The 27,849-nt window shown below is 43.7% G+C and overlaps 2 protein-coding genes across 25 annotated transcripts in view; both read right to left on the bottom strand.

Moving 5' to 3' along the window:
• Positions 1 to 27,849, bottom strand: part of TXNRD1 (thioredoxin reductase 1) — a 184,685-nt gene that overhangs the window by 43,246 nt on the left and 113,590 nt on the right. For 6 of the 24 annotated variants that reach the window (XR_012420555.1, XM_045365819.3, XM_045365816.3 and 3 more), the window contains one exon: positions 22,611 to 22,720. The exons of 3 other annotated variants lie outside the window; for them this stretch is intronic. Coding sequence is in view for 8 of the 21 variants with exons in the window: in XM_045365819.3 (XP_045221754.1) it covers positions 22,611 to 22,720 (110 nt within the window). In the remaining 13 variants the exon portion in view is untranslated. Of the gene's footprint in view, positions 1 to 20,210; positions 20,323 to 22,610; positions 22,721 to 24,274; positions 24,638 to 27,849 lie in introns of those variants that run through there. 15 more of the 24 variants (XM_065524731.2, XM_074007653.1, XM_074007651.1 and 12 more) reach the window with 9 other exon arrangements.
• Positions 4,415 to 7,827, bottom strand: EID3 (EP300 interacting inhibitor of differentiation 3). The gene has a single exon (XM_065524734.2). It carries the CDS (start codon positions 7,743 to 7,745, stop codon positions 6,630 to 6,632), a length of 1,116 nt encoding a protein of 371 aa, XP_065380806.1. The 5' UTR covers positions 7,746 to 7,827; the 3' UTR covers positions 4,415 to 6,629.

Below are 27,849 nucleotides of genomic sequence, written 5' to 3'. Positions count from 1 at the left end.
TATTTAAAATTTTTTTTAAATTGGTGAGAAGAATGGCACTGCTTTGTATCTTTGCAATTCTCTTTAATGTCTGACAACAAAAGACAGCTCGTATCTGTTTTTCCATTCAATCTGTTGCCACATCACCTGTCATGTAACCTCTGGAAAACTTCACAGTTTACATGCAAGAGAATTCAAGTGAAAAGGGCAGCTGGGCGCGGTGGCTCACACCTGTAATCCCACCACTTTGGGAGGCCGAGGTGGGAGGATCACGAGGTCAGGAGATAGAGACCATCCTGGCTAACACGGCGAAACCCCGTCTCTACTACAAATATAGAAAATTAGCCAGGCGTGGTGGCGGGCGCCTGTAATCCCAGCTACTCGGGAGGCTGAGGCAGAAGAAAGGCATGAAGCCAGGAGGCAGAGCTCCCAGTGAGCCAAGATCGCACCACTGCACTCCAGCCTGGGAAACAAAGCGAGACTCCATCTCAAAAAAAAAAAAAAAAAAGGGCAAACAGTATCTTAGTATTATGAAAATAATTCTGACCTTAAATTATGCCAAAAGGGCCTCGTATACTTTGAGAATCACTGCTACAGAATATGAGTAGATGACCTGCAGGCATTCGTCACTTGTTGGCAAGGCTTACACATTGGATAGTCTTCCTTTTCTTCCACCTGCCTGTCATAGTAATCCAATCCCTTTCCCCAGCCCCACTCCTACTAAAACACTGCTCCAGGCTCCCCCGAAAAGGGCATAATACAGAAAGCAATTCAACTGTGGCAGTCTTTTAAAATCCTGACTTTCCCCCCAAACTTAGTTTCTATCCTTTGCCAGATTTGTACTTTTTCCCCCCTACCATTATAGATGGCTCTGGTGCAGAAATAACCTGCGTTAAAATACTTGCTCTACCACTCACAAGGCCAGGTGACTTGGACCAATCACCTAATCCTTAACGAAGCTAACAGGTTCCTGACCTCATCAAATGGCTGAGTTTAAGAAAGATAATGCATGTTAGCATAGTGGCTGGTAGGAATTAATCCCTTTAAGTTACTAATTCCTCACCTCCTGAAGAAGGGAAATTGCCTGGAACTAAGTCAAGAAGTGCTGGAATGTATTTTACTGGTGTCCTCCGCTGAGTTTCCCTGCGTCAATCTCCACTATTTTGAAATGTCCTCTTCCTAACAAATCTTGATCCAGCACACAGACAAGACTAGCATGATGTTACATTATTTCTATTCAATGTACAAACATATTACCCTTCCACAGCATTCCCTTGGAGGCTGGTGGCTTCTTTAACCAACACTCTAAGAGATTCCAACACAAAAGGCCCATTTTATCCATCAAGTCTCTCTTCAGTTCCCAATATTCTCCTTTTCTTTCTTACAACTCCAATAACACATGTAGCCACAGCACTTAGCACAGACATTGTTACACTACCTGGGATGTCCTCTCTTCTCCACTCCAACCCCTTCATGCCCTTCAAGCTTAAATTAGAAGCCTTTACTTAACAGCCCTTGTGATATAGTTTGGCTGTGTCCCCACCCAAACTGAGTTCCCACATGTTGTGGGAGGGACCTGGTGGGAGGTCATTGAATCATGGGGGCAGATATTCCCTGTGCTGTTCTTGTGATAGCGAATGAGTCTCATGAAATCTGATGGTATTATAACGGGAAGTTTCCCTGCCCAATCTCTCTCTTTGCCTTTGTCACCATCCACATTAAGATGTGGCTTGCTCCTCCTTGCCTTCCTCCATGATTGTGAGGCCTCCCCAGCCATGTGGAACTGTGAGTCATTAAACCCCTTTCTTTTGAAAATTGCCCAGTCTTGGGTATGTCTTTATCAGCAGTGTGAAAGTGGACTAATACATCTTGAGTTGGGTGTTCCTCCTCTGAGATCCCCCTGCCACCATCACACGATCCCATCAATTCTGCAAGGGTGGGTATCCTGTCTTTCATCTCTGTGGCCCGACTTTGGGAGCACTACCACCTCACTAGGGGCCAGTCTAATCTTAATGGAACCACCACCATATACGTGGTCTATTGTTGATCTCATGTGTAACACATGATTGACCTTATACAGTGCATGACTGTATTCTGGTAAATGATTTATGAAAAAGAGATTACATTTCAAATGCCTCCTTCAAAGAGCCTCCCCTTAACCCTTCTTCTCAGGCAGCACTTCAACCTCTATCCAAGCAACTCTTCTTCAGAGCTATCATCGTTAACAGGAATATGTTGTCTTTCTCTACGATAGGGTGAACGATAGTTCTCCAATGTCAAAGTCTGGATCCCTAGAACCAGTGACTATGTTACGTGTAAAGAGTGATTAAGGTTCTAGAGAGAGATTTTCCAGGATTATCCCACTAGGCCCAATGTAATCACAGGTGTTATAAGAAAGAGGCAGAGGGAGACTTGATTATAGTACTAGGAGATGTGAGGACAGAAGCAAGAGGTTGCATTGCCAGCTTTGAAAATAGAGGAAGTGGCCAGGCGCGGTGGCTCACGCCTGTAATCCCAGCACTTTGGGAGGCCCAGGCAGGCAGATCACGAGGTCAGGAGATCGAGACCATCCTGGCCAACATGGTGAAACTCCGTCTCCACTAAAAATACAAAAAATTAGCCAGGTGTGGTGGCGGACGCCTGTAGTCCCAGCTACTCAGGAGGCTGAGCCAGGAGAATGGCGTGAACCCAGGAGGCGGAGCTTGTAGTGAGCTGAGATTGTGCTACTGCACTCCAGCCTGGGTGACAGGGCGAGACTCCGTCTCAAAAAAAAAAGAAAAGAAAATAGAGGAAGTGACAGATTGTGGGCCAGGGAATGCAGGTAGGCTTTGGAAGCTGAAAAAGGCAAGGGAACAGATTCTGCCTCAGAGCTTCCAGAAGGAACCAGACCTATTGATAACTGGATTTTAGCATCCAACTTCCACAACTGTAAAATAGTGTTATTTAAAACCACTAAATGTTTGGTAATTTGTTAGAGCAGCAAAAGGAAACTAATATACCCACTAAAACATGAAATCATGAAAGGTGGGCAGTTTTCTGTCCACCATTTTTCAACCAGTTCCTAGAACAGTGACTGGCAAAATGGGCATTCAAACAGTTGTGGAATAAATTAATTACCAATCACTTGGTAATACATTCTCCAGGACAAGGGTCTAAAAAGCATGACAAATGGTCAGAGACTTAAAGGAAAGTAAATGAACCATTACAGAGATATCACTATGGAGGGAGGTGGCATTATGGAATTTGCTGACTCTGAACTAGAGAGTGAGGCACTAACATGAGAGTCTACAATGAGAAAAGTTTTTTTAATACATTATCTCAAAGTCTTCCAGTCAGATGTTTATTCCCATTTCATATAGTATAGAGGCCCTCAGAGAAAGAAACTTGCCCACGAGCCAAGAATTGAGCCCACGTTCAATTTCAGAGATTACAAACCTCTTGCTTTTCCAACTATACTACATACCATAATTCATATCTCAAAGTACTTATCACAAACATTTTCTACTTTGATTCTTACTGTAAACTTAAGAGGCATTATTCCCACTTGGCAAATGAAAAACCTGTTTACAGGTTAAATAATAATTTATCCAAAGTACATAACTAGAATGTTATAGAATGAGGATCTGATCCCAGATCCTTTGACCAGCAAGTGGTTCTACCATTCAATAAAGTTCTATTATTTAAAAATATTCTCAAAATATTTTTAAAATATTTCTTAAAAATATTGTCCTAGGCTGGGCGTGGTGGCTCACACCTGTAATTCCCAACACTTTGGGAGGCCAAGGCAGGAGGATTGCTTAAGTCTGGGAGTTCAAGACCAGCCTGGGCAACATAATGAGACCTTCTCTCTTCCGAAACAAAAAAAATAGCTGAGTGTGGAGGCATGCAGCTGTAGTCCCAGCTACTCGGGAGGCTGAGGCAGGAGACTTACTTGAGTCCGCGAGATCAAGGCGACTGCAGTAAGCCAGGATTGTGCTCTGGGCAACAGAGCAAGACCCTGTCTCATTAAAAAAAAAAAAAATTCTCCTACATTTCAGCTAACTGAACCTGCAAAATTTAAAGTACCCTAGGCCGGGCGTGGTGGCTCACACCTGGAATCCCAGCACTTTGGGTGGCCAAAGCAGGTGAATCACGAGGTCAGAAGTTCAAGACCAGCCTGGCCAATATAGTGAAACCCTGTCTCTACTAAAAGTACAAAAATCATCCAGGCGTGGTGGCGGGTGCCTGTAATCCCAGTTACGCGGGAGGCTGAGGCAGGAGAATCACTTGAACCCAGGAGGTGGAGGTTGCAGTAAGCCGAGATTGTGCCATTGCATTCCAGCCTGGGCAACGAGTGAAAACTCTGTCTCCAAAACATTAAATAAAGTTCTCTATATTAGCAAGAAACAAGCAGATTTACAGTTTGATTCTTAATCTCTATAAATTTTTAATTTCCTTTTTGCTTCAAGGTAAGCAGTCACTTTAATTTCAAAATTTCAAAAATGATGAGGCAATCCATCACGCCTCATCATTTCACTGGTGTCATGCCAACCAGTACAAATAGAAACAGTAGTGGTCAACTTCGTATTTTAACAGCTATTAGCTTTAGAGAAGACCCAAAAAATTACCTCTCCTAAGCCTCCAGATGATCTATTAATGCTTTTAAATCATCACTGTCAAATACTCCTAGTAAAGACACGAAGCATTCAACAGAGCAACTGATTGTCAGTAAAGTACCGGGGCGGGATCTGTTTGCTGTCATTAAGAGTACTTTTTCTTCCAACAGCAGATCTCTGCAAAACCCAAGGAAATTGGTTGGTAGAGACATGCTGGAAATGAGGATTACTGAGATCAAATGATACTTCCATGACTGCTACTATAAATCAAAGGATACTAGACACTAGCAACGGTGAGCGCTCTTTAGTATGTGAAAGGAGGAACTAATTTAGAAAATAATTGGCCAAGTTTCATAAGAAAGTTCTATTTTTGCTAAAACCACTACTGTATTATTGGTGAAGAACCTCATCCCCATACATGAAAGATCCTTCCTCTCAGTCTTGGTATCATTTGTTGAGTCTTTGGATTTCCCTTTCCTGTACTACTAGACTTACTAGGAAAGTTTGCCACTGCTATGCACAACAGATGCCTAAACATTTGCCAAATTATTGTTTAATGGCAAAATTCCACGACTACCAAAACTTAAGCTCCTATAAGGATCAAAGGAAAGAAAGTTTATGGGCATGCTTACTGCACCTTCTCAAGTTGTTTTCCTAATGACCCAAACTTTTGGCAATAATCTCCAAATAAGGTTGTAATTTATATTCTTAAAACAACTGCAAGCAACAGAAAGAAAAAAGCCTTTATGGCTTTACACTAAGTGAAGAACATCTAGATAAACTAACATGTTTTAGTTTCAAGCAGGGTCAGTTTCCTGGCATTTAAAACCCTACTAAGAAATGCAAAATTTGGCTCACACTTGTAATCCCAGCACTTTGGGAGGCTGAGGCAGGTATTTGCTAGGTGTGATGGCACGCACCTGTAATCCCGGCTACTTGGGAGGCTGAGGCACAAGAATTGCCTGAACCCCAGAGGCAGAGGTTGTAGTGGGCCAAGATCGCTCCACTGCACCCCAGCCTGGGCAACAAGAGTGACACTTGTCTCAAAGAAAAAAAAAAGATAAAAATGCAAAATTAAAGTGGGACAAATATTCAAAGTTGTTACATGATGAAACAGTGCAGATTCTGAAGGACATTCTATGTACTAACAAAGACCACAAAGGGACACTAGGGGCCAGAGAAGAAATTCAGTAGATAAAAACTACAACTGGATAGCAAAAGATTTTGTGTTCAACGTATAATAGTTAGACAAAAATATCTTCTGAGGATACTAATAGATGAAGTTATTCAATTGTTGCCCAGCTTAACAATCAAATAGAACAGTTTTTCCATAAATCTAATGGTCCTCTCGTGCCTAACTTCTAACAATTCCATGCATTTGACCTTGCTATTCTCCTGCCTAGAATGCCTTTTCCTTCTCCGTGTTTCTACTCAACTTTCAGCCCTTAGCTGACACCTCAACTTCTACAGCAGAGACACTACTTTTGCTGAGTCTAATAACAGAAACTGTTGAGAATATGGATACTCCCTCATAAATCCTGTCTTCTTTGCAATGACTTTTTTATTCTTAATGTTGCATATTAACTGCCTTACAGACAAGTTGTTGTTGTTTGTTTGCTTTTTTTTCCACTTTTGTTTTTTACCCACTCTTTCCCCAACGTGGTTAGGAACTCTTTCTGGGATTCTCTTGGTTCTCTATGACAGAGAAAGCAATGTATCACAGAGCATCATAATTGATTTTCGTAAATTATTATGTTTTGCGAATTATCAAATATCCCTTAATTTGGTATCCAAAACTTGTTTTTGTTAATAGTCTTAAAGGGCATTCAATAAAACGCTCCCATAAATATGCCAACGAATTTTTTTTAATAAGAGAAGATCATGACCTTATAAATTACTAAGAAAAATATGCTGCACAGTAAAACAATGTCTGATGTTCTTGAAGATACTTTTTCACTTTACAAGACATACAATATGTGCTTCAGTTTACATTTGACTCTCCATTTGAGATAACTTCAGAAAAACACACAAAAAGGATCCTATACTAAGAAATCTTTAGTATGAGGAGTATGTAATCATAGCCTCAGAAATTTCAAAAGCTGCCACAATGTTTTTCCACTCCTGTAAAGTCAAAGATATGACTCCCTGTTTCCTACCATGGCAACTGGAATCATTTCCCTCACCCATTTGGTTAACATTCATCGGCTCTAATATTGGCAGCCTGTCTTCATCAAGCCTTATTCTTGCAAAACCATCTCTTACAATAAAAGAAACATAAAATATATTCTCCACAGTACGAGAAAAAGAGTTTGGATCAATCACAAACTCAAAATAGGACACAGGAGTATCAGGATACTTTCGAAAGTAGGTTTGCAACAATCCCAAAATCCTTTCTACGTTTTTTTCTGTCGCTTCTGGATAACTACTCAGGTCCAGCTTCCGCAACTTTGTAGGCATATTCCCATTTTCCTCCATCTTGCGAACTTTTTTCTGGTGTTCAAGTCGGGGCTTTGGTGCAGAAGGTTCTAGTTTGAATGAACCAAAAACAAAATGGAATGTCTCAGCTTTTACCATCCAGGATGTTGCTTCCTTTTCCATTGCCTTCCAGAAGGAAAGAGCTATGTTATCATCACAATCACTCAAGTCGTCAGGCTCGCCTTCCATCCAATTCAGACCCCCGAACAGAAACAGAAAGTCACAAAATGCTAACTGATTAAAGAAGTTCAGGTCAGAGTTTAACTGCTTTGCCTTTTCTTTACCCAAGTCAGAAGCCATGACAAGAAACTGGGCGTCGAGGGCTGCTTCTCTGGTTCGGCTCACTCCATCAAACAGGACGTTGGCTTCCTCCAGAGCCTCGGTCAAGGAGTTGTTCGCCGAGTTCACGATGTCCTCCCGGTTCTGCCGCACGCAGTACATGAGCTGCCGGTACTGCCTGCGGATGCTGCGGCACTTCTCCTCGTCAGCGGTGAGCTCCAGGAGTTTTGGGTCTATGTCGGCATCCCCAGAGCTGAGGTCGTCGGAGCAGCCCGTGACCCTCACCGCCACATCCATCTTCATCGGCGCTCCCTCCGCCGCCGCCGGCTTCGCCGCGTACTCGCTACTAGGGATGAGCACGAGCTGCTCCTCTCCTTTCTCGTCGTCTCCCTTGCGGGAAGCTTTTTCAACCGACATGCCGGCCACTGGTATCTCCGAGGTAACGGCCCTCCCAGCTTGTGGAAACTGGCGGCAGTTGGAGCCGCGGACGCCCGCCCATGCGCATTAGCGGCCCGGCCCGGCGCGACCCGCCCCCAGCACGCTCCGCGGGAAGACAGCCCCGCCCCGGCCCGGATGCACCACGACCCGAGGCGCTCGCTCATAGGCAAGCGCCGCGCTCCGAACACGCGCAATAATGGGCCCCGACCCCAAACGCGAGTTATGCCCGCTCAGGGCACAGCTGTTCTTTTTCAAAGCGTTTACCGACTGGATCACCTCACTTTAAAAAAAACACTTTTGGACAACTTGAGACAAAACTGTTGAGGACACTAAAGGTCCTGCGCTTTAAAACGATCGCTGCCATCATATACCGCAGTGAGGTCGACCGAGGGTTTTGTTTTTTTGTGAACTAAATCTGGCTGGACTGTAACCGCCGGTAAGGCCAAGGCCCGTGAAAAGCAGAAACTCCATTAAACAGGCTGAACTCTCAGTTCTTTTGCAAGGTGGTGTTTAGACTTATTATACAAATGTAAATCGGGTTAATTACTTTCACAGGTCCTCTTTAAAAACCAAACCCCCTCCATCACCCCATCCCGAAGATCTGTGGGGTCGGGGGAGCCTCCAGTATGCGTGCTAACCCCTGCAGGAAACTGAGTGCTCGCATTACTCAAGTGAACTTTGGTTCTCCACCATCCAGGAGTGGAAGAATAGAATGATGGGTAGAGATCTCTGCAAAAGAGCTATTTGCTTGTAAGCTTGCCAACATATAAAGGCCGGCCATCGACACTGAATGGGTAAGAACTCTGAACCCTAAAAGGTGAGCAAAGCTATGAAGATTTCAGAAACAATCTAAGGATATGAAAGCTTAATCTGTAAACTGGGTGACTAATCTGCGTTGGAAAATTTACCCATTGGATTTAATGGGGTCACTGGAAACTCAAGTGCAGTTAACCACAGGACTCCGCTTATCTGTCTCACCAGTAGCAAATAGCAAAGTATACTTAACAACTGTAATTAATACATCTGGTTTTTAAAGAGAACATGCACACAACCAAACCATGGGCATCAACAGCTTTTCAAACCTGCAGCAGGTGCACCTTAAAAAAAAGACACCCACAACTGCACCTGTCCAGTTTCACAGCACCAGGAAGTAAATTAGCCCTACCATCCTTTATGCAGATAGACTTGTTCGTATTTAGCATTAGCAGAAGGTTTTTTGCAAATGCATAAACAGCAAAATCTAGTAGTATTAAGTTACTCCAAAATCCTTATATTACCATTTGCCCCCAATTATTTTATTAACTAGGGGTAATTCAGGGAAATACATGCATTTTTCAAAACACCATGCATTACGGTTAGTTGTACGTATATATGATCCTATGCTATTAGATTGTCGGCTTCTCAAAAACAAAAGCTGGGTTTTACATCTTCCAAACATAGCTGTTTTTACATGGATGCACTTATGTACTGAATGTATAAATTAAAATAGATTTAAAACTGTCCCAGCATCTACTGTAAGTTTTTTGGCAGCAAAGATTAAGTTCACAGATTCGTGGAAGTAATCCTATACACTGAAAGGAAAAGTTGACTGCTCTTCAGAAAAAGTTCTTATCCCTCTTCTGAAATAAAGAAACAATGAGAGATAGGTAAGTTGAGACCCAGGATCATTAAAGGATCATATCTTTCCCAAGTCTGGCCAATTACAAACCAGTATTTAAACTTGTTTTAAATCTTAGGTGAAAATACAGCTAAGAATGCCAAGACCCAAATCCAAAAAAGTCTGCTTTTACAGTGAACGATATTCTTAGGAGTTGCTCACATCCACTTTAAATTCAACACTAGCTATTTACGAAGACAAGCCAACCCTTCCCACCCTATGGTGCCTATTTTCTCCAGGCTCCGAGGAAGGAAAAAAGGCTGACACCAATTTGCTAATAAAGAACCTTTCATCTAAGAATTTCAAAATGCCTTAGAAAACTATATTCTCCCAACCTACTTATAAAGTATTACTAATACCATTTACAGGGATTTCTCAGGAGATAACAGCCCACACAATTTGCTCAGAGCAACAGAGCATATCAAGGCAAGCATTATTAAGTTGTGATTTACAGTGCTGAGTGCATTCTATGCTAGATCTCCAAGTACGTTATTAACATGTAACTTAGATCATCCTAAGAAAGGCAGACTTGCATCATATTCCACCTTTAAAACTCTGCCTTTAGGCCGGGCGCGGTGCCTCACGCCTGTAATCCCAGCACTTTGGGAGGCCGAGGCGGGCGGATCACAAGGTCAGGAGATCGAGACCACGGTGAAACCCCGTCTCTACTAAAAATACAAAAAATTAGCCGGGCGCAGTGGCGGGCGCCTGTAGTCCCAGCTACTCAGGAGGCTGAGGCAGGAGAATGGCGTAAACCCAGGAGGCGGAGCTTGCAGTGAGCCGAGATCGCGCCACTGCACTCCAGCCTGGGCGACAGAGCGAGACTCCGTCTCAAAAAAAAAAAAAAAAAAAACTCTGCCTTTAGGCTGGGCACAGTGGCTCACACTTGTAATCCCAGCACTTTGGGAGGCTGAGGTGGGTGGATCACCTGAGGTCAGGAGTTTGACACCAGTCTGATCAATATGGAGAAACCACGTCTCTACTAGAAATAGAAAATTAGCTGGACGTGGTGGCACATGCCTGTAATCCCTGCTACTCAGGAGAATTGCTTGAACCTGGGAAGCGGAGGTTGCGGGTGAGCCAAGATGGCACCATTGCACTCCAGCCTGGGCAACAAGAGGGAAACAACTCCACAAAAAAAAAAAAAAAAAAAAAAAAAAAAAAAAATCTGCCTTTAGACATTTGCTACAAAGTGAAACAATCTCAAGTTTAATAATTTTCCCCAATCATATAAAGAATGGGATTTCCATGCTGGTTAATCTTTAAATCATTAAACAGTGATTTCCTAACCTAAGGTCCAAGTGCTACTAATAATTATTTAAATGAAGCTTAAAAAGAAGAAACTGCACTGCTGATAAATTTGTCTGTGACTAGGAATAGAGAGCAAGAAGTGCACTGGTACTTCACAGCAATCGATGGAGTCTACCTTATTCCCACAGTATAGACTAGTTCAGGCAGCCATAAGACTGAGTTGCCTCAGAGATAATTTAGCTCCCCTCTTCCCCCCTTTTCCTCTTTCTTCGCTCAAGAGTTGCTAGTCAGGGTTCAATACAACCCTCCATTTCCTTTCCTCTTTTCTTCAGTCTTTTCTCCTATATTTTCAGTTCCTTTTCTAGGAGTTTAGGTTAATTCCAAGCATTCTGAGCTCTTTTCCACAACCCATACTGCTCAATACAAACGTGACAGGGTGGATGACAAAGGTCACATGTCTCCCTGTAACCAAATAAAGGAAGAAGTCACATGGAGTCCACTATTTTTCTTCAGTGAGATTTTGCTGTAAGACTTATCTATAACAAATGGATTTTTAATAGACTTTTTGGAGCCAAAGCCAGGAATCAGTCAAGTTTGAGTCCCACACACTAACATACACACTTATCCTATCAGCTACCTCCCTAAACTTTTCTATTCCTTCTTTCATAGCAGCTTTTCTTCCTTCATACCACCAGGGCATCTGTTTAATATTGAGTTGTGAAGACATGTGGTAAAAGTCCTAGTTTGATTTGCCAGAGTTAGCAGGACATTAGGTATAGTTTCTCTTCCATCTTAATTTTTTTTTTTTTTTTTGGGACGGAGTCTTGCTCGTCGCCCAGGCTGGAGTGCAATGGCATGATCTCAGCTCACTGCAACCTATACCTCCCGGATTCAAATAATTCTCCTGCCTCAGCCTCCCAAGTAGCTGGGATTACAGGCGCGAGCCACCACACCAGGCTAATTTTTGTATTTTTAGTAGAGATGGGGTTTCAGCAAGTTGACCAGGCTGGTCTCGAACTGCTGATCTTGTGATCCGCCCGCCTCAGCCTCCCAAAGTGTTGGGATTACAGGCGTGAGCCACCATGCCTGGCAGTTTCTCTTTCATCTTAATTTTCTTTAAAGTTATGTTTGTGTGTACATATTTTGTGTTTTCTTTGTTTTTTATTATTAAAGGTGAACTTTGCTATGATAAGACAGATGTATTTTTTTAATGAAAATTTGTTTTTGAAAAGACCACAGACTGTGGGAGGGGACAATCTAGGTTCCAATCTTGACCTATTAGCTATTAGTATTATCTTAGCCAGCTTGCTTAACCTCTCAGCCTCCAGTGTCTTTATTTATAAGACAGGAATACTACTACAGTTGACCCTTGAAGGAAACAGCTTTGAACTGCACAGATCCACTTATACCAAAGCGATAAAAAATACAGCATTTACCCAGGTCTGCCTGCTCCTTAAAGAGGAAAAAGCTTGTGAGAAATAAAGAAATACCGTATTTGTGAGATGTGAAACCTGTGAATATGGAGAGCTGACTTTCCATATATGCTGGTTGCACAGGGCAGACTTTGGGACTTGAGTGTGTATGAATTTGGGTATACACAAGGGTCCTGGAACCAATCCCCTGAGGACACCAAGGGACAACTGTATTTATACCATATAATTACTATAGTGAATGAAAATTATGTAATGTATCTGACAGTGTTTTCAACTACTAAGTAGGTACTTAATAAATCAAACAATCCCAAAGATAGCAAATATTTAAAAACTATATACAAACCAGTAGTTTCACTTCTGAATGTTGCTTTAGGAACAGAAAAAAATTTTTTTTTTTTTTTTTTTTTTTTTGAGACAGAGTCTCACTCTGTTGCCCAGGCTGGAGTGCAGTGGCCGGATCTCAGCTCACTGCAAGCTCCGCCTCCCGGGTTCACGCCATTCTCCTGCCTCAGCCTCCCGAGTAGCTGGGACTACAGGCACCCGCCACCTCGCCCGGCTAGTTTTTTGTATTTTTTTAGTAGAGACGGGGTTTCACCGTGTTAGCCAGGATGGTCTCGATCTCCTGACCTCATGATCCGCCCGTCTCGGCCTCCCAAAGTGCTGGGATTACAGGCTTGAGCCACCGCGCCCGGCCAGAAAAAAAATTTTTTTAATTTTTTTTGTTTATTTGTTTGAGGCGGAGTCTCACTCGATCGACCAAGCTAGAGTGCAATGGCGTGATCTTGACTCATTGCAACCTCCGCCTCCCGGGTTCAAGTGATTCTCCTGCCTCAGCCTCCCCAGTAGCTGGGATTACAGACATGCAAGCTAGAGTGCAATGGTGTGATCTCAACTCACTGCAACCTCTGCCTCCCGGGTTCAAGTGATTCTCCTGCCTCAGCCTCCCCAGTAGCTGGGATTACAGACGTGCAAGCTAGAGTGCAATGGTGTGATCTCGACTCACTGCAACCTCCGCCTCCCGGGTTCAAGTGATTCTCCTGCCTCAGCCTCCCCAATAACTGGGATTACAGACGTGCGCCACCATGCCCAGCTAAGTTTTGTATTTTTAGTAGAGATGGGGTTTCTCCATGTTGGCCAGGCTAGTCTCAAACTCCTGATCTCATGATCCACCCGCCTCACCCTCCCAAAGTGCTGGGATTACAGGTGTGAGTCACTGCGCCTGGCCCCAGAAAAACATTTTTTTTTTTTTTTTTTTTTTTTTGAGACGGAGTCTCAGGCTGTCGCCCAGGTTGGAGTGCAGTGGCGCGATCTCGGCTCACTGCAAGCTCTGCCTCCTGGGTTCACGCCATTCTCCTGCCTCAGCCTCCTGAGTAGCTGGGACTACAGGCGCCCGCCACCACGCCCGGCTAATTTTTTGTATTTTTAGTAGAGACGGGGTTTCACTGTGGTCTCAATCTCCTGACCTTGTGATCCGCCCGCCTCGGCCTCCCAAAGTGCTGGGATTACAGGCGTGAGCCACCGCGCCCGGCTCAGAAAAACATTTTTAAAGGTTAAATCAGTAAGGAGGAACACAGGAATATATTCCACTATAACAAATACCAGTGAAAAGAAATTTGCCATATAACAAAATTTTAAAAACCTACTAAGGCTTCAACTATTCAAAGTGTGTAACACTTAGAAGGGTAAGTAACACTTAGAAGGGTAAACCTCTGTACCAGACATTCTGAAGCAGATCCACAGTTTGAGTTTATATGCAAAATTACTTATGTGCATTTTTCTCAGGAATAGCTCCTTAGATTTCAGCAGATTCTTTTAAGTCTAGTATCCAAAAGAGCCTTTGAATAACTGCTTTATTCAAATAAGAGGGCATTATCATTAGAGAAGTAAAAGAGGCTCACTAAATAATCTGGACTCACTCATTTGAAATACTTTGGAGTAGATAAAATCTCCACCCTTGCTCTATGGTCAAATCATATACTTAATGACACTTTAAAAACCCAGTGCTGGTTGACTCGCCAAGCCTCAAGAATATAAACAAGGGTGTGAGATGAAAAGAACAACTTTTCAGGTTATAAGAGCCTCCACAACACCTCAAAAGACAGCAATGACTAGGTGTGTTATTTTGATAGACAGGGAGGTAAGAAGCACTGGGTGTGTGGCTACTAAAGGATGCAGCATTCAAGAAACTCCACGCAGGGATCAAATGAAAAATGTCGGCCGGGCGCGGTGGCTCAAGCCTGTAATCCCAGCACTTTGGGAGGCCGAGACGGGCGGATCACGAGGTCAGGAGATCGAGACCATCCTGGCTAACACAATGAAACCCCGTCTCCACTAAAAATACAAAAAAATTAGCCGGGCGTGGTGGCGGCGCCTGTAGTCCCAGCTACTCGGGAGGCTGAGGCAGGAGAATGGCGGGAACCCGGGAGGCGGAGCTTGCAGTGAGCCGAGATCGCGCCACTGCACTCCAGCCTGGGCGACAGAGCGAGACTCCGCCTCAAAAAAAAAAAAAAAAAAAAAAGAAAAAGAAAAATGTCTGATTAGTTGTCACTTACTTTCTCAGCAATTGTAACATAAGTCTATCAGATGTCTCACTCTGCCATATAGAGTGGTTGTCATCATTAAAAACAAAATCAGGCCGGGTGTGGTGGCTCACACCTGTAATCTCAGCACTTTGGGAGCTGAGGCAGGCAGCTCACAAGAGGTCGGGAGTTCGAGACCAGTCTGACCAACAGAGAGAAACCCTGTCTCTACTAAAAATACAAAATTAGCTGGGCATGGTGGCGCACGCCTATAATCCCAGCTACTCAAGAGACTAAGGCAGGAGAAGTGCTTGAACCAGGGAGGCGGAGGTTGCAGTGAACTGAGATCACACCACTGCACTCCAGCCTGGGGGACAGAGAGAGACTCCATTTCAAAAAATAAATAAATAAATATAAATTTATTTGTCAACAAGTTTGTATATTACCTTTTTTTTTTTTTTTTGAGATGGAGTTTCGCTCTTGTTGCCCAGGCTGAAGTGCAATGGCATGATCTCTGCTCACCGCAACCTCCACCTCCCAGGTTCAAGCGATTCTCCTGCCTCAGCCTCCTGAGTAGCTGGGATTACAGGCGCCCACCACCACACCCAGCTAATTTTTTGTATTTTTAGTAGAGAAGGGGTTTCACCATGTTAGCCAGGTTGGTCTCAAACTCCTGACCTCAAGTGATCTGCCCTCCTCAGCCTCTCAAAGTGCTGGGATTACAGGCATAAGCTACCACGCCCAGCCTGACAAATGAATTTTTAAATAAGTACATTGCTCTACAGACTTGTGTTAGAGATTACAAAGATAGTGCCTAGCCCGATGTCAACACAGACGCTCAATAAATACTAGCTAAATAGATGTGAAGTGACTTTCTTCCCAACTGACCTGGACACACCTGCATAAAATGCTGAAGGCAGACAATGTTGCTGTCATACAGCTTTTAATTCTGAACTGCTTTCCAATATGCTGCCTAGAATCTCTTCTGAACAACCTAGAGCGTGGTTCCTGATAGCCCATCTTCAATAAAATCAGATACCTTAGAGCTAAATCCTTTAAGTGAGTCTCTTCTGGCCCTACCACCATCTATATTTACTCAATACATATTTACTGAATGCACACTAGGTGTTAAAAAATAAGCCTAGGTCAACAAAAAGCCTTTTGTAAAGACCTACTCTTACAAAAAATTTAAAAATTGGCCAGGTGTGGTGGTATATGCCTGTATTCCCAGATACTCAGGAGGCTGAGGCAAGAGGATTGCTTGAGCCCAGGAGGGTTGAGGCTGCAGCGAGCCATGATAGTGCCACTGCACTCCAGCCTGGGTGAGAGCGAGACCTTGCCTCTAAAGAAATTTTTTTCAATATATGGGAGATACTAAAATGTATCATTGTTCTCCTAAAGAAAAGTACAAGTAGGCACAGAAGAATGAAATTCCATTCAGCAAGCATGTAATGAATGAACACCTACCATAAGCCAGCACTATGCTAGGAATACCAAGATTTGCATGGGCCTGACCCTGAATCATGAGCACACCACAGCATCTCATCAAGGACACAAACATGTATCTCAATAGCAACAACATAAAGCCAAGTGCCAGAAGTATGAGTACACGAGAGTGAGCTTTGCAGGCAAACAGGTCTGGGTTCCAGTCCTGACTCTGCCACTTAACTAGCTTGTAATCTAGGCATGCTCCTTAAATTCTCAAGGCCTTTATTTTCTCATCTGTAAACCCGGATAATACCACCTCCTTCACAGGACTGCTGTGAGGATTTAATCACTAAATATTACAGTATTTAGAGTCTAGCACATAATAGGCATCCAACAAATAAACATTATAATCATTAACAGGCAAATTTGCTTAGATATCTGCTGGGCTCTAACATATGCCTGGGACCACAGGCATAAAGAATAAGACTAGCTCTCTGACCTTGATATGTAAGCCAAAAAATTATCATTGGCAGGATTCCTCCTTTTCCAAAAATAAAGATTTATAGGAGTGCCGTGGGAACAGAGGAGGAAAGGAATGGTAAACTTTGGCCTTGTATTCTGAACAGGCAGGCAGTTGGAAAAGTGGGTTGGGTTAGGGAAGAGAAGATAGGTGTTGAAATAAAGAATAGAAGTGAGGAGGAAAACTGTAGGGAGAAATATTTTAGCTGCAATGGTATTCCCATGAGCCTCCAGTAAGTGAGGGAGCAGAGCAGGAGATAACCAGAAAAGCAGGTTAGGGCTAGACCCTAGAGGGCATTGAATACCAAGCTAAGGAGCTCCCACTTCATTCTGGATGCAGATCTGGGGCCAGTGAGTAGCAATCAGGAAGATGACTGGCAATGGGAGCTGGAAGAGGAGGGAGATCAGAAGTGGGAGGCCAGTTAAAGACTGATGAAATGGTCCAGGCAAAAGTAACTAGGGGCAAGAAGGTGATGCCTAGAATAGTCAGGCGCTGGTGAGTAAACAGAAGTGACAGGAAATCTGAAGCCTATACCACCAGAATTTCAATGCTACTGTTAAAGAACAGATACACAGCAAAAAAACAGGTTTGTGTTTACACCTGGTAGAAGTAGGAGGAACTCAACTCTACAACCAGTAAAATTCTACATTTATTTGCAGTTCTAACAGTCTAAGACTCTTTTAAATCTTGGTAGTCCTCACCCCTTACTTCCTTTTAATGTACGCCAGAGAATCTGTCACTTCCCTCATCTTCAAAGCAATCCTCCACTCCTCCTCAGGCCTCAACTTTAATCAAGCCAAAAGCAGATACATTACTAATGCCTCCAAAAAGAAGGGATTATTTCAGAGGAAAGAAACAAAATAAATTGCGTTTTCTGTCAAGTTGTGGTAGCCTCTGAAGTTAAGAATAGTTAAGAAAGGGGATGGTTGGAGAGTTATTCAATTACCACTCATGTCCTGATGTCTGTTTCTGGTAACTAGAAGTTAGACTTGAAAGGAGACCTGGCTGGGCGCAGTGGCTCTCATGCCTATAATCTCAGCACTTGGGAGGCCAAGGTAGGCAGACGGCTTAAGCTCACGAGTTTAAGACCAGCCTGGACAACATGGTGAAACCCCCAATATACAAAAAATACAAAAATAAGCTGTAGTCCCAGCTACTTGGGAGGCTGAGGTGGGAGGATGGGTTAAGCCCAGGAGGTGGAGGGTGCAATGAGTCGATAATGCACCACTGCACTCCAGCCTGGGCAATAGAGCCAGACCTTGTCTCAAAACATGAAAGGAGACCTACCTTTGTCTCAGCATCTACCCCCTAAGACTGGAACATAGGGCCACCACAACTGTCTGCAAAATTCATCTGGATATTAATCCCACCTTGCTTTGTGCCTGTCATCCCTCCTAATATTGCCCTGAAGAAATTATTTAAGCCCCGAGTTGCCAGTTTTAGTCTTATCTCCCAGGATTACCTCAAACTACTAAGTCTTAACTATGTCTGACACTTGGTATTATACCAGTAAACACTTTTTCACTCACTCTGCTTCTCCTCTCAGTACCACCAATAGGCCTTTCTACAAGTGGTTTTAAAACCCTGGAATCCAGAGGGAGATGCTGATTTACATACAAAACAGGTTCCCTATAAGAATACTGGAACTTTTCTTTAAAAACCAAGATGTTCATGAAAGCCATATGTCTTTGAGCAGTAGGAACTCTATTCATAGTTCTTAGCCATCTTGGAGCTCCCTAGTTCCAACTTTATACATGGACATACAAAAGCCCTAGCCACAAACAGCTTGGTTCCCTATTTTTCTATTCATTGTTGAAGTGTTCAATAAAAGTGTTACTCCCCTATTGGGCTCCTATTTGCTGTTTCCTAACAAATATGTTTTGGGTATTAAAAGACTAGTCCTTTGTTTTCCGCAATTCTAATTATCTCATCAAATGATCTTGACAAAACTACCCTATGTACAATAATATTAAAGCGTCTCAAACTTGATATTTATCCTAAGAATTATTGGAGGGAGGTTATTTAAAACAAAACAAAAACAAAAAGGCAGGCCGGGCGTGGTGGCTCACACTGTAATCCCAGCTCTTTGGGAGGCTGAAGTGGGTGGGTCACCTGTGGTCAGGAGTTCGAGACCAGCCTGACCAACATGGTGAAACCCCGTCTCTACTAAAAAAATACAAAATTAGCTGGGCATGGTGGCGCATGCCTGTAGTCCCAGCTACTTGGGAGGCTGAGGCAGGAGAACCACTTGAACCCAGGAGGTGGAGGTTGCAGTGAGCTGAGATCATGCCACTGCACTCCAGCTGGGGCAACAAGAGCAAAACTCCATCTCAAAAAAAAAGGGAGGGGGCAGATTCCTAGCTCTTTCCCGAGTCTACTTCAAAAGAACTTGAGTAAAGCCTGGGCATGCATGCTTAAGGAGTACTCCAGGGGATTCTGAGCAGGTGGTCTGGAGACTACACTTTTTTGGAACATTCTTCTGGAAAGCTTTCATCCTTTATCAAGGGAGTCACCTAGGTTCACCAGCTTCTTCCAGCAGGATTCTTTCTCCCTTGTCTTCTATAGTACACTCGCTGTGAAAGCAGGGTAGGTTTTGCTGCTGTTGTTTATTCAGGGAAAAGGGGATGAGGAAGAAACAATATTAAAAGGAGAAAGGAAAATGTGGACATTTTGAAGAGCTCCCTCCATTATTTATGTTGCAATTAAAGTATGAAATCTTAACCTTCTTTTTAAGGTGTGGACTTTAGGACTATAAGCACCCAATTATCCACTAAATAAATGCCTTTCTCCACTGAAACCCAAAGCTCCTTTAAGGTTTTCAAAACCTACTATTTAGCCCCAAATGTGGGCAATAATTGGCTGAAAGTTCACAGATCTTTCAAACCAATAGTCCTTACCTTGCTTTTTCTCTTCTTCCATTTCTTAGCACTCATTAAGAAACAAAGATAGGGCTGGGCCCGGTGGCTCACACCTGTAATCCCAGCACTTTGGAAGGCTGAGGTGCGTGGATCACAGGGTGAAAAGTTCAAGACCAGCCTGGCCAACATGGTGAAACCTTGTCTGTACTAAAAATACAAAAATTAGCCAGGCACGGTGGCAAGTGCCTGTAATCCCAGCTACCCAGGAGGCTGATGCAGGACAATCACTTGAACCCAGGGGACAGAGGTTGCAGTGAGCCGAGATCGTGCCACTGAACTCCAGCCTGGGCAACAGAGTGAGACTCCTTCTCAAAAAAAAAAAAAAAAAAAAAAAAAAAAAAGGCTGGGCGTGGTGGCTCACACCTGTAATCCCAGCACTTTGGACCACAAAGTCAGGAGTTCGAGACCAGCCTGACCAACATGGTGAAACCCCATCTCTACTAAAAATACAAAAATTAGCCAGGTGTGGTGGCGTGTGCCTGTAATCCCAGCTACTGGGGAGGCTGAGGCAGGAAAATTGCTTGAACCCAGGAGGTAGAGGTTGGGGTGAACGGAGATCATGCCACTATACTCCAGCCTGAGCATCAGAGCGAGACTTTGTCTCAAAAAAAAAAAAAAAAAAAAAAGACACAAAGTAGAGTAAGTTTACTTAAGAAATACGCTAAATGATTTCTTTTAAGTGTTCTTGGTGGTATGCTTTTCATTCATGGCACTATACCTCACTAAATGTCGTGACCTGCAGTCCCAGAACTTTAGAAGGCCGAGGCCGGATGATCGCTTGAGCCCAGGAGTTCAAGACCAGCCTGGACAACATAGTGAGACCTCCATCTCTAAAGAAAAAAAAAGTTTTCAATTAAAAAAAAAGAAAAAACAGAACATCAGATCAAATCAATTGAGTTCCAAAGCTTATAAAAAGAGTGACTCATGGCCGGGCACGGTGGCTCACGCCTGTAATCCCAGCACTTTGGAAGGCCGAGGCGGGCGGATCACAAGGTCAGCAGATCAAGACCATGGTGAAACCCCGTCTCTACTAAAAATAGAAAAAATTAGCCGGGCGCAGTGGCGGGCGCCTGTAGTCCCAGCTACTCGGGAGGCTGAGGCCGGAGAATGGCGTGAACCCGGGAGGCGGAGCTTGCAGTGAGCCGAGATTGCGCCACTGCACTCCAGCCTGGGCGACAGAGCGAGACTCCGTCTCAAAAAAAAAAAAAAAAAAAAAAAAGAGTGACTCTTTTTACTCCCATTGCCATTAAAACCAGGAGCATCAGTAGGATTACATAAAGATCAAATTACTATATAACTTTATAAACTTATGGCATAGGTGAAGATAACAGAATAATCAGACAGGAAGAAATATACATATATATATATAAATATATTTTTTGAGACATGGTCTCACTGTCACCTAGGCCAGGGTGCAGTGGCGCAATCTCAGCTCATTGCAACTTCCACCTCCCAGGTTCAAGCGATTCTCCAGCCTCAGCCTCAGTCCCAGAGTAGCTGGGATCACAGGCACGCACCACCAAGCCCTGGCTAATTTTTGTATTTCTAGTACAGACGGGGTTTCACCACGTTACCCAGGCTGGTCTGGAACTTCTGAGCTCAAGGCGATTTACCTGTCTCGGCCTCCCAAGGTGCTGGGATTACAAGTGTGAGCCACCCGCCCAGCCAGGAAGGAATATTAATATAATAGACCATTGTCTCCTTTTACCTGCAAACTAAAGATCTGAGTAACACAATATATTTTAATTAAAGCTAAAAGCCTCTGTATTTCCATTAATTATTTTCCATTAATTTGCTGTTTGAAGTCTCGATCCATTCCCTATAACGATTTGTCAAAAATAAATACTTTTAGAAGAAAAGGTAATAAATAAAAATTCAATTATTAGTATTTTTCCTAAGGCTGCAACACATCTAAATATATTTTTACATTTAACGCAGTCCTCACTCAGGTTTACTTCTAAGAAGGCAATGTTTTCGTTTCTTAAAAATTACAGAGATATAAATGAATAAGGACAAAAATCACATAGATCATGGTGATGGGATTACGGGAGGTTTTCTAACCTGGTAATCTACCACAGGTGAGATTTAAAAAAAGAAAAAACAAAATGCACCCAGCCTCCAAGCATTTTTCCAACACTGTAAGTTATAAATCCCTCAGTGGCTGTAACTCCTCAGTGGCATAGGTCTAAGGAAGGATTTCTATAGGCTCTCATAGGTCTAAGGAATGATTTCTACTGTTTGCTACCAGTCAAAGGGAAGACTTCTTCCTTTCCCTTCACCCAGCTGTTAACTCTGGGCTAAAAAACACACACCTGAAGGAAAACGAAGTCACCCCAAGAGCTTCCTGGTTGCTTCCTCCAGAGCCTGGGGTTTTCGGGTCCCCTACCCCTGAGAGAATTAAGAGGAAGATTACAGGGCCACCTTGATGAGAAAGATAAGCATTTCCTGATCCCCTTTTCTCAGGACTTCCCTAAACAACCAACATTTAGCAGATTACATTGCTGCTAAAAAATTTTATTTAGGGTCGGGCGCGGTGGCTCACGCCTGTGATCTCAGCACTTTGGGAGGCCGAGGCGGGCGGATCACGAGGTCAGGAGATCGAGACCATCCTGGCTAACACAGTGAAACCCCGTCTCCACTAAAATTACAAAAAAAATTAGCCGGGCGTGATGGTGGGCGCCAGTAGTCCCAGCTACTCGGGAGGCTGAGGCAGGAGAATGGCGTGAATCCGGGAGGTGGAGCTTGCAGTGAGCCGAGATCGGGCCACTGCACTTCAGTCTGGGCGACAGAGTGAGACTCCGTCGGGGGTGGGGGGGAATTTATTTACAACTGGGAGGGAAAGAGGAAGGGGAAATAGGAGAAAAAGGACATCTTTAAAAAGCTATTTTAAAAGATGAAAATCGTTAGAAATTTCAAGTTTCCCGGGATGTGAAATTTGTCCAACGTCTTATCAGCTTCGATTAACACATGCGCTAGCCCACAAGCGTTTTTTCGTCATTTCCCAGCGCTGCGTCCCGTATGGAGGGTCACATCCACGCCGGCTTTAAAGGCAGGCTGTGGCCACGCTGGACTCAACGAGCTCATCCCCCATTTAAAAAGACACGTTACTCTCTCCTACCTTCAAGGTTGGACCATGGCCGCCTATCTTTCTCTGTTTCACAAACACAACGGGCAGATCGGTTTCCGCGGCCAATTCCGAGAGCGTTCCTTCCAGGGCCCGACCGTACTCTGTGGCACAAAAGCAGAGCGGGGCGTGTAAGGTGCTTCTCCCCCGCGGCCAGGCGGGAACTGCGCCGGAGGCGGGGCTTCCGTCCCGGCCCTGCAGGCACCGCGTGCCCTCGGGTGACTCCCTTGCAAGTTAGCATGACTTGCTGCATTTCTGACAAAGGCTAAAACTCACACTTAAGCTTGGAGTCTGACCCCGGCAAATCCGCAAACTGGCTGAAAACAGGGCCTCAAGGTTAGCTATAAACGTCAGAGTTCTAGTCAGAGTTAAATCATTGCACTGCTCTGCTAAAATTAAACGTCCTACTTTCCCGGTAAATCCCGAATTCAGAAAAGCTTCAAAAAAGAAGCTTAATACCCATTTATCTCAACTTTAACAAAACACCTCCCAATTTGATCTTGCTTTGAACTCTACATCTATTCTGAATGCCAAAATCCAACTTCCAATGTTTCCTTGACATTTGAAACCGTGGAGCAAAATAAAGAACACTCTGCCTATCTGCTGCTTTATTAAAAAGAATCCTGAACTATACATGACACTACAGATGAAACTAGGCACTAACGGTAAAATTTCACAAAGGGATGAACTCAGTGGAGCATAGAGATTCCACAGTTACACTGACATGAGGCCTATTCATGAGACATAAATCACACCAACATTCCAAAGTATAGCTGCTTATTTGGGAGGCCGAGGCGGGTGGATCATGAGGTCAGGAGTTCAAGACCAGCCTGGCCAAGATGGTGAAACCCTGTCTCTACCAAAAATACAAAAATTAGCCGGGCGCGGTGGCAGGTGCCTGTAATCCCAGCTACTCGGGAGGCTGAGGCAGGAGAATCGCTTGAACCCGGGGGGCGGAGGTTGCAGTGAGCCAAGACTGTGTCACTGCACTCCAGCCTGGGCAACAGAATGAGACTCCGTCTCCAAAAAAAAAAAAAAAGGAGAGCTGCTTAATGGTAATAATGGTAGCTAATATATCTATACTGCTTCACATATATTAACATTTCATTTCAACTTCACAACCAGTCTACAAGTAGGTATTACCAGGCCCAACTTATAGACAGGGAAACAGGTACAGAAAAGCTAAGAAACTTGTCCAAGCTCAAGGAGCTACTCAACAGCAGAGGCAGGATTCAAACCCAGGCAATGTGGTTGACGGTCTTAATCACTATCCTGTACTGCCCGAGAGAGTGAGGAAGCCCTGGGGTCGTCGTCGCCGCCCCATTTAATAGTCTGTGTCCAGCTGGGCAGGCCACTTGATCTTTCCGAGCCTTGCTTTCCCCACTTGTAAAAACATGGAGACCCCATGTGTTTTGACAGCGTCTCAGGATTTCTGATTAAATGGTGTGAAAATTCCTGGAGAAGTATTCTTACATAGTTATACTTTCTTAATGCTGTCAAGGATCTGTCGGTCCACTCAACACATTGTCATCTACATTTCAAGACTCAGGCTCTGTAAGAAACGATACAATACCCATTTTCTCCGCTGTTCTGCAAATTGTCTCTACAAAGAGCAAGAGGAAGGAAACCGCCAGCCTACAGGTGCCGGTCTCACCTACCACATGCTGACGCTTTGTGTGACCGGGTCGAAACCACACACGCCACGAAGCTGCCTGGGTTTGGAAAAGCCTCCCCGTCTGCTCAGACACGCCTTAAAATATCTCCCCTTCCCCGAGACGCACACCGCTCCCCACAGGCGCAATGCTGTAGTCCCCGCCGGCAGGCCGTCCCCCGCGTGCTCCCATCCCTGGGCTTGCGGCTTTGTCTGGTTTCACCCGACGCAGAGCTTACAAGAATTTGAGAATGATGAAGACATCAGGCACTCCTTCAGGACTCGACCACCTTTCGCTTCGCCGCAAATGCTGGACCGAAGGAAACTGAGGTGAAAGGGTTGCTGTTTCCTAATGGCTACGAGAAGCCACGCCCTGCGCCGAGCGGGCGGGCTAACTGCCAGAGTCAGAATGACAAAGCAGAAATCCACTCCTCGTGCAGCCCTGGCAGCCTATGCTAATTGGCTTAGCAAGCTGAGAGCTCCTAATTGGGTGACACCACATCCTCTGCCTGCTCATAGCCGCCCCCAACCTAAGAACAGAGCAAAAAAACAATTTAAGGCAATTCTGGAACCAAATTTGGAATAAGTGTGTTTTTAGTGAAGAAACTAGACTATGCCCTAAGGCAGTAGCTCCAGAACTTTGCTAGCTGTTGTCATCGCGTTAGGGTCTTTAGAATCCTAGTGCCTGGCTCCCACCCCTAGACATTCTGATGTCATTGGTGTGGAGTGTGACCTGGGCCTCTGCGTTTAAAAAAAAAAAAAAAAAAAAAAACTCCAAAGGTGATTCGAGTTGGCAGCAAAGTTTGGGACCCACTGCCCTAAGGTCATGGATTAGTCAGTTTGGTAATCCCCTAAAGGAAGTTATTAGGCTTTTGAAAAGAAACGTGGAGTTCATCCTGACTAATCCTGAAAAGAAATGACAAATTCTCAGGAACACACCCAACTTCCCCTGAGAGCACCTCTTCCTTACCAGACTCTGAGTTTAGTTTTTATTGTTTTAAGAAAAACTGAATGTCTTTTAACTCCAGCCGCACCCAGCCACCTGCTGCTACTAAGGTGAGCCATTCTCTCTCATGCTCCCCTTCTCTTACTCATGTTCTTACTCAGCACCACGCACTAGCAGGGTATGCATATTTGCTGAATAAATACATAATAACTGACTGACTGAATGAATGAATGAATGAATGAATGAACGTCTTTCCCACTTCTTTGGATAATGCCAGATTGAAGCACTCTCAGGTGAGAGCGTTGCAGGCTCCTAACGGCTAGCAGAAGCCACATTCCCTCTAAACAAACAGGCAACCACTGCCAGGTCCTGCCAGGTCCTTCCAAGGTGAAACTCAGAGGCTTGGTTTAGCTTCCTCGCCCTCTAAAGGGGCACACACACACACTACACACACTAACATGACACTTCCCCTGTAAGGTGATTATTGACATGAGTGTTTGACCTGATTCTGGAGTCCATAGAACAGAGAATGGATCTAGTACATGGGTGTTCAGGAAACAATGTGATTTATGGAGGAAAGAAGGAAAAACATGAAAAGACTGGGTCTAAGGGAGAACACAAAACATTTACTCCTGGCTCCCAAGCCAAGTTCTGCATTAATCATTGTATATGCCTTTATCTCATTTAGTCTACACAATGACCCATGAACTAAGGTCATAAATTTCTCTTTCTTAGAAATATATCGAAAATACACCTTATTTCAAAAGCATGACTTAGGACACAGAAGGATCATTTAATTTGAAATAATGTACTAAAAGCAAGTAATAAGGACTGATATGAAGAGCCTTGCCATTAAAAGCATCTTGTATAGACAGCTCAGAGTGATTATAGTTAATATTTTCTACCAGCATTCCAAAACAGGCTAGATAAGGCATTTTAACTTCACATTGTTCCTAAGTGAGCAAATTATAGCAAAGATGCCCAGAGTAGCACCATGTAGTTATTTTTCTTTTAAGTTAAAAATCACCATTTTAAAACTATCTTCTTTTCTTTCAAATCGTTCTTGCTGCTGTTAAGGGCCTAGATGCCTTACCCTTGTCATGAATTCCCAAGGAAAAACTCCTTAGTTCTATTTAGTTGCTGGTTAACGGAAGAACCTCATCTTCTTCCATCATTTCTCATCATGCAGCAATTTTTTTATTTATTTATTTGTTTGTTTGTTTGTTTGACAGTCTCTTGCTCTGTTGCCCTGGCTGGAAAGCAGTGGTGCATCTCAGCTCACTGCAACCTCCATCTCCCAGGTTCCAGCGATTCTCACGCCTCAGCCTCCCAAGTAGCTGGGACCACAGGCATGCACCACCACACCTGGCTAATTTTTTGTCTTTTTGGTAGAAATGGGGGTTCAACATGTTGGCCAGGGTGGTCAAACTCCTGGCCTCAAGAGATCCGTCTGCCTCAGCCTCCCAAAGTGCTGGGATTACAGGTGTGAACCACTGTGCCTGGCTGTAGCAAATCATAAACATAAAATGTTTTAATCATACATTTTGCATCTCTTGACTGGGCTCATTCTTCCTTTTGAGAATTATCTTCCCTCCCTAAGGACCTAGTCCTTCAAAGCTCATTTGAAATGTCACCTCCTCTGGGAGTCTTCCCGGATTTCCAACCAGTGTTAATTGCACCTTCCCTCTTCTTTGTCCCCCAAATACCTAATAATAATTACAAATATTCTACAAGAGCTTTGGATAGGCAAACCCTTGTTTATTTTGTCTTTACAGAATCTGGTATATAGTAGGTACTCAGAAAATACTGGAAATAGACCTCTCTATGTTCCTGAACTGTCATCTAAGCTGTAACAAATTTATGCAGGTGTTTGATAAAGGCTCCTATTGTATTAAACTACTGTTCTACCTATAATAAGCCTTTCTCTCATACACACACACACACACACCATACTGAGCTAGAATAATCTTTCTAACACCCAAATCTTCTTTACTCAAACCTTCAGTAGCTGTCTAGGGCCCTCAAGATGAAGTCTAAACTTCTCAGTCACGTTGACATGGCAAGGCCCACCCTTGCTGAACCTAGCTGTCCACGTATTCTGTACTCCACTTAAAGCAGCAAAACATTGCTGAAGGAAACACAGAAATTAAAAGTGATTTCACTTTGAAGTCAAGACCACAAACTTCTAATGCGTCCTCAATGTTGCCCAGCAATCCTTTGCATCCCTGGAATATTTGTTTTCTCAGGATCCAAAATGACTGTTTCACACATATCCCTCTTTCCTCAAACTTCTAATGCCCCTACACCTTGCATTAGCTCATGACCTACTTTCTACTTTAAGAAAATAGCATCAGTCAGACAGAACTCCCTTAAATTTTCTTCTCAACCAGCAAGCTGCCATATTCTCTGCCTTCACTCTTATTATTTCCTGATAAGTGAGAAAAAAAGTGGTAGGTAGTGAAGTCAGAGGAACAGCGAGAGGTCAGACCCATCATCAGGCCATAGTCAGGATTTTGGATTTCATTTTATTTTTATTTATTTATTTATTTATTTTAAGAGAGTTTTGTTCTTGTTGCCCAGGCTGGAGTGCAATGACACTATCTTGGCTTACCACAACCTCCGCCTCCCACGTTCAA

Source organism: Macaca fascicularis, chromosome 11, assembly GCF_037993035.2.
Source record: "Macaca fascicularis isolate 582-1 chromosome 11, T2T-MFA8v1.1".
NCBI classification, from domain to species: domain Eukaryota; kingdom Metazoa; phylum Chordata; class Mammalia; order Primates; family Cercopithecidae; genus Macaca; species Macaca fascicularis.
The sequence above is the reverse complement of the archived record's forward strand: the minus strand, read 5'-3'. Positions and strand labels throughout refer to the sequence as shown.